Source organism: Montipora capricornis, chromosome 8 (genome assembly GCF_036669925.1).
Source record: "Montipora capricornis isolate CH-2021 chromosome 8, ASM3666992v2, whole genome shotgun sequence".
NCBI classification, from domain to species: Eukaryota; Metazoa; Cnidaria; class Anthozoa; order Scleractinia; family Acroporidae; genus Montipora; species Montipora capricornis.
In genome coordinates this window covers 32,255,217-32,262,716 of record NC_090890.1, presented here as the reverse complement: position 1 = coordinate 32,262,716, position 7,500 = coordinate 32,255,217, and the positions used below count along the sequence as shown (strand labels likewise).

General features: G+C 40.3%; 1 protein-coding gene across 1 annotated transcript in view; it reads right to left on the bottom strand.

The window, feature by feature from the left end:
- Positions 1-2,954: 2,954 nt before the first annotated feature.
- LOC138060674 (putative ammonium transporter 1) overlaps positions 2,955-7,500 on the bottom strand; it is a 12,136-nt gene continuing 7,590 nt past the window's right edge. Inside the window, exons 6-10 of the mRNA XM_068906510.1 lie at positions 6,567-6,696; positions 5,662-5,762; positions 5,271-5,409; positions 4,235-4,456; positions 2,955-3,379 (exon numbers count right to left, since the gene is read on the bottom strand). Coding sequence (XP_068762611.1) covers positions 3,141-3,379; positions 4,235-4,456; positions 5,271-5,409; positions 5,662-5,762; positions 6,567-6,696 — 831 coding nt within the window. The 3' untranslated portion in view covers positions 2,955-3,140. The remainder of the gene's footprint in view (positions 3,380-4,234; positions 4,457-5,270; positions 5,410-5,661; positions 5,763-6,566; positions 6,697-7,500) is intronic.

Sequence of the window (7,500 nt, the reverse complement as noted above, 5' to 3'; positions counted from 1 at the left end):
AGTTGGGGAATAATAATGAGTTTGTTCTCCAGCATGGCGGATTTTGTACCATGTGATCGTTTGTTGCAAGAGGCCTATTTGTGGTGAAGTCGTGACGTAAGCCAGTCGCATGCAAAACCCTCGCACCGCTTAAATCGCCTTTAGGTAATTCCCTTGTTTTGCACCGCACATCTCATACTGCACATAACATTGCGACTTCGGAGATGGCGGCGTTTGACTCCGGTCATCTAAAGGGAGGCAACAATGGCCGCTTTTGCTGTTCAAGAGCTTTCAAGTGCAATCATGATAATTCTTCTCGGTTAAGAAGGTGTTGGTTTGGAACTCGCCCCAGTCCTTTCGCGGAAAAACATCATTTTGAAGCCGAAATTTTGCCTTTGTCATCCATTTATCATATTGGGGCGAAGAAACGAGCACGGTGATCCCCATTTTTAATGGTTTTATTTACTCGTAATAGGTAAACGGAAAACATATTTTAAGGAGAAAAAAAGTTGGATTGTAGAAGTTGTAGTATTTACATATAAATGACGTGAAACTGCATCTGGAGATCGACACTGACTGCCATGTGATGACTGTAGCGGCCCAATTTGCTTACATTTCTTTGCAAGATTAAACAATTTGAAATCACTTTACTTAAAGATTATAGCCCGGAACAACAAGTAGGTTTAAGTTTTCAGTAGTATTCAGTAGCTTTTGCTTCATAACAATTTTTCCGGTTGATCTAGTTTCGAACGCTTCTCGCGTAATTCGGTAAAAAACAGTAGGATAAAGGGCATATATATATAATCCTCGTCGCGCCTAGGTGGCACATAAGGCTGAGACCAGAGATTTCCGTTGCTCCCTGTCCATTGCTGTCTTCTCAGGTTCTTTCCATGTCTTCCCTTTTGTTTTCATTTCTGCCTCGATCGTCCTCCTCTAAGTTTCTCGTGGACGACCTCTCTTCCTTCTTCCACTATCCGGTGTCCACCTTAATGCAGTTCGTGTTATGCTATCTCGGTCTTTCCTGATAACATGCCCAAGCCACCTCCATCTTTTTTGCATTATTACTGTGGTGATGTCTCGCTAGCCTGTCCTTTGATATAGTTCCTTGTTTGTGATCTTCAGGGGCCAGTATATCTTGCATATCTTTCTCAGGCAAGAAGTGTGGAAACCTGACAGTCTTTGGCTGTCTCTTTGGGTAACCCACCAACATTCTGCACCATACAATAGTACTGATAAGACATTGCTGCTATAGATCTTTATCGTCGTTTTTTCACTGATGTTTGGTGACCTCCATACTTAATTTATTTGGAAAAATGATGATTTGGCCTTCTGGAGACGGTTGGTGATGTCCTTAACCGTGGCACTGCTTTTGCTCATAATACTTCCCAAGTAGGTAAATTCCTCTACTTCCTCCAAATTTTCATTCTCCAATTCCACTGGTAATGGTGTTTCCGTACGCTGCATTGTCTTGGTCTTCTTCCTGCTGATGTTCAAGCCCAGTTGGCTGGCAGCTAATGAGAGGTCTGACGTTTTTCGCTGTAATATGATCTCTAGTAGAAGACACGAGTGCAACATCGTCGGCAAAGTCGAGATCCTCAAGCAGACATTAGTGTCCATCTATTAAGAATAACATGGGTGACAGGACGCAACCTTGGCTCACCCCGCTTCTGACACTGAACCAATCCGTTAGCAAACAATTGCTACGGAAACTGAGGATAAAGGGCATGCAGCGCGAAAACAAGCACGGCGACCCTGTCTTGTCATTGCATCTTTTAATTGTCCTGTGTATGAATATCAATTGCGCCAAGTTTGAAAAAATTCTGGATAGTACTTCATTTTCAAGGAAAACTACCTTAAAGGGGCTAGGTCACGGCCACATAACAACTGAGAATGATTTTCCAGCTGCGTAAATGACATTTTGATATAGACTGATATAAATTTGAAAAAAGGTGGGCCGACGTTTTTTAAAATTTACCCAAATTCAATCCATTTCAATCCTCTTCAGTTTTGTCCATCCATGTCCCTTCTTGGCTTCCCTGTGCTTTGTTAGAGTCCTTCTATAGTTTTGAACAGCTGTTTTGATATTTTAGTTAATGCTATGACCATTCGATCAGTGCTGAAATTGCCTAAAATTGCGTGACCTAGCACCTTTAAAGTTGCTCAAACCAGTTTCAACACTCTTAGGAGACCTCGTTATTAGAAGGATTGACACTACAACACTTTATCACGTAACAGAAATGTTATGGTACCATGTGAAATATCAATTGTTGCTGAACAAGATACAGTTATTTTTCTGACGTAAAAAGTTACCATGGCAACAGTAAAGCCTTGCAAAAACACCTTATGTTTTGGCTTTAGTTGCTCATATCTGAAAAACGAACTCTGTGACCCCATTTTTTAATTGCACAAAAGTGATCCGCAAGTCAAGATGAAAAAAAAAAATTTCTGTGGAGCGGATTCAGAGCTACCTTAAATTTTTAATTATGTAAGGTAGCTCTGAATCCGCTGCACAAAATTTTTTAAACTTTGCAGAAAGTTTTATTCTGGCATGCTGATAACATTTCAAAAATAAAAAATGGGGGTCCTCGAGTCCGTTTTTGAGATATGAGCGGCTAAAGGCAAAATATGGGATGTTTTGGCAAGGCTCTCCCGTTGCCACAGTAACTTTTTACGTCACAAAAACGACCGAATCTTTTTCAGCAATAATTGGAGCTTGATACAGTACTATAACATTGTTGATAAGTGATAGTGTTGTAGTGTCAATCCTTGTAATAAGAACGTTTCTTTCAAGCGTTAAAACCGGTTTGAGCCACAAGTTCTGTGAGTAACGGTTTGCTCGCATCCTGCCAAACGGGGAAAAAAGGGCTAATTGACCTTGAATACCAATAGATGTTTTTTTTAATATTTATTGAAATATTTATCATTTATTTTTGGTGTCTTTTATCATAATGTTATTCTTAGCTTCAAATTCCAGGTTCCTTTTACAACTCTTTATTGATTAGCCGTAGAAATTTACACAAATACTTGTTTTAACCTGTATAATTATTTTGCTGATTGAAGGTCTCCTTATCCTTTGCTAAAGCACGAGGAATCGTGCATGTGTAAGTGATTATTGATGCTAAGATATTCGCCCATTGATGTTATAATTATTCCCTTCTTAATTAAGTCGTCACATTTTCTTGGTCCGGGCTCAGATTTTCTACCGCTAAAGTCCTAGAGTTCGAAACACTTCCCGATTTTGGGGAAACTTTATTATGACTATTCATCAAGACGAGGCTGAGTTGGGCGGTTGACTTATGCATACACGGAAGCGGTTGAGTTGACAATGAATCCGCGGTCCAGCCGTCTCCATAACTGTCCAGTGGATATGCGGGCTCACCATGCTTGGGGATGTCCAGGCCTAAGATGAATGGCGGAAAAATAGAGGATGAAAGATATTGTAAAAGAGAAGAGGTTGAATATCAAATATTGGCTGCAGGAAAAATCACGCCATAGTTCAAAACCGACCTGTGGTTGTTAACTATTTTCCCGAGATTTTTGAAAATGTAGTCAGGGAGACACTAAGTGGAAAGGCCGGCATTTAAATCAAATTAAATAATTAAATTTCTCAACTCTATTCACGCGTTTTCTTTTGGAATGGTATAGTGAAAGCAAACAAAATTCATTTTAACTGAAGAGAAGGAGGTAGCTTCGAAATGCCTGGCTATTCTAACTTGTCTGAGCCTGGTCCATTTTTTAAGAAATCATACAATTTAACTACGAAGACATTTTGTCCTTCTGTTAAACTTATGTCTTGATACGTTTTTCTCAACCTCATTAACGATGCAAAGCTGGACGTTCGGTTAACGGGAAAGCCGTTCGGCTAGCACTTACAGCTTCCATGGATCGAAACAACCATAGACAATGCCATTTTTTATTGCAGGAATGAACGCACCATGGCAAAGAGCAAGTCATTGTCTGCAAAAAAGATCTGACACAACATAGGTGACAATAGATAGGATCTCTAAGCTATAGGTGCTGATCTACTAGGTTATATATATATATAGGTAAGGAACTAACAATCTTAGCCTCGTCTGAATCTCTTCCTCTTTGATTTTTGTTTGATTTGAAATCGGTTAAACCTCACGATCTTCAAGTTAACGTAAAGAGAAAGTTACATTTTTGAGAGATTGAAACAAGCGCCAACTAAGCCATCCCCTAGCTTTAACCGTTCGTCCAACTTGCGTATGTCTCTTGATTATTCACTGGGTCTCACCTTTTAATTCAATTTCCTCAGGAACACGCAGTTGCTTTGTAAGATGCAAGATTATGAACAACAGGAAAGACAAGGCAGCCGACCACGCCATGATGACAAGCACGCCCAGAAGATTCCAGCCGAAACCACGGAAAGAAAGCAGACTTCCGGAGTACATAATGCCGGATTCCTTGTTGAAGATGGGCACTGACAGAACACCCCATGTTCCACCTCCAAGATGGACTGTGCGTGTAGAGGAAGTATAATAAGTTGTCGGTAGTCTAAGAAGACTTATACTAATCCTTTGTGTTCACATGACGACAAGAAGAAAACAGCGGCTGGGCTTGTGTGTCAAATTCGCTGATACTGTGAGAATTCTACTCTATTTTTACCCAACAGCTTCTTGCTTTGGTTTAAGAAATACATGGTCGTTAATTATGTGAGTGAAAATCAATACAAACGATCCAAAAATAAGCAAATGAAACTATGATGTCTCGCAGTGATGAGCGCAAATTTCTATTGCGTCGAGAAGCCTGAAAAATTTTCAGGACCTCAACGGGATTTGAACCCGCGACCTCGCGATACCGGTGCGATGAAGTCCTGAAAATTTTTCAGGCTTTCTCGACGCAATAGAAATTTGCGCTCATCACTGCGAGACATCATGGTTTCATTTGATTTCACACCCGCAGTGCAATATATGATGTATTTCATATATATCTTTCACTCAAAAATAAGCAAAAAGAACGTTTTTGGATATTTCACACGCTAAAAAGAAGCTGTTTGAGTTTCAAAACGTGTTCAAATCGTCAGGACGGAGAACTTCTTTTCTTATGGAAGCATCACATTGATTCTGTTTGTTATTCCATGACCTTTACGAATGATTTTTTCTGGAACCATTTTTTCCTGTTGAGTTCAACTGACCCTTTGATAGAGCTTTCCTAAATAACAGCTACAGTGTTGATGGATGTCATTTAACGAAATGAGGTTATAGACATCTACGACAGAAGAAATCGTCTTTTAGGCCTTTAACTGATGTAACGAAAGTGTTCTCTCTTACCAGCTACTGCATCAAGTGGATCATCGATTTTGAAGTACAGTACAGCGGTACTCCAGGCAACATACGCCATTCCTGCTATTACACCAATGATAAATGCGGCGTAAGGATAGACGACGTTACAACCAGCACACATTGCAACCTGAAAGAAAGATGAGGCTTGCATTCAAACCCTTTTCATCCGTACTGGTTAAGCATGCAAATATCATAAGACAGGACAATTCTACGTTGAATAGTGCATATTGTCTTCGCGCGTTGGTTTGTTCTGAATTCTGAAGGGTACAGTTTTCTTTGCAAACCATTCCTGTTTCATGATCAAAAAGATGAATTTCTCTGGCGCACCAGTAGTTTATGGTTCTTTGTTGACATATAATAGCTTCAAGCGAGTTCTCACCATTCCAGTCAGTCCACCATTGATAGTGAAAAGGAGACTCCAGTATTTCTTCGCATAACCCAAACGCTTGATCATCATGGCAGTCAATGCACCTGAGGCCCCTGACATGCAACGGGAATCAGTCATCATAAGTAAGGGGAGGTGATGTGGCCCAGTGGTTAGGGCGCTTGCCTTGAGATCCGGACATCCCGGGTTCAAGACCCGATATTCCACAAGATTGAGTGGGATAATTGTTTTATTATTAAACACATTGATGACAACCTCACCCTGGATGTATTGACCTCGTTGTCGCTCGGTCAATACGGCAAGGCCTCAGTTTGAGATTTTGCTGTAACGACCGAAAGGTCGAGGTTATTAAATAGTTATTACAACAGTTGCGGATCAATCAGAGGTGTTGTGCACATCAGGCACCATCTGATTGGCCATTATTTGGCGGGACCTGTGTTCTAAAATTCAGATAATATCGTAAACTGACAGCCTAAGGACAAATTGGATAGATCGACGACATTTCTGAGTTAGCGACTTCCGTAAGCGGTGCTCTACTGCACTGCTCTTCTGCGTGCGTAAAAAAGAAAACTGTAAAGCTTCGTAGGGATCAGTAAAAGCAACAAGTTCAGAACTGAGGACATTTTTGGAGGCGGTAGTGATTTTTCTCCCTAATTTTTAAGTTGTTAACGACCAAACGAATAGACTCTAAACGCCTGGGTACGACTTACCTAAATTTGGGTACGACTGAACTGTAAGAAGTACTTATAACGACAATGAATCGACCTGTAATTCAGACTGATATACAAGATTACATAGCGAACAGGTTATCGTTTTTTGTTTTTTTTTTTCCGAACAAAGGTTTCGTTTACCACTTAGAAGCACATCTGAATACCTACATAATCCCACCGAAGCCTTACCTCCAAGGACCGTGTTTACCATAGCCAAAGCAACAATATCCGCATCTCCAGGACTGGCAATAGCAGTTTGGGAACCACCATTGAACGCCAAGAAGCCGAAAAACAGGATAAATCCCCCCAAAGCCACTTGCTAAAAGGAAAAAGAAGAGAGCGGGAAACAACAAAACTATTATGATCTCATCTATAAAAATCTCCTGTGGCTTATCCATAATGCATGCTCTTTAATTCATATTGTAGTTCCAAAAGTTTGAAACAGCTTTAAAGAAAAGTAGTGATGTAAACGGAGAAGGAATGGTGTCGGAAATAAATGGTATACACCGCGGGGTTTCGACGATGATCCGCAGATCATGCGGATTGCACGTATCGATACTCACGAGTGGTAAGGCATCATGATAAAGAGATTGTAAAAGGTAAAGAGTGATGCGTAAAAGGAAAGTAGAGAATCAGGACTCGATTACTTGAAACACATCAATCTGGTCATGAGCATATGAGTAAAAACAGAGAATTAATTATTCCAGTTTTCTTCTCCTTTAAGCGAATCAGTTTATGTTGCACATCAGGGCACCGCATATCCTGTCGTAAAGCAGGCTTTTGTCCCATTTAAAACGTGACTTGAACATATAATGACCTGAAAGTGTAAACGTACCCTTCACAATTGATTGAATATACACAGATCTTCGAACCATGACTGGATACCATATCCATGACCACAAGCAGCAGTTGCAAAGAACAGGCTTTCACTACGAAAAGAGACCAAAACTGGAATAATTAGTTTCTTCTTTTTTCACCCATATGCTACCTGTGTGTCTGTTTAACTGAGTCCAGCGCTACAATTCGCTTTTACTGCGTCATCCTTACCTTTTGCAATATTTCTGTTTCTTTCCGTTGTTTATTTCTACTTGTTTGTTAACTAAAGAGGATTCGGTCGTATAAA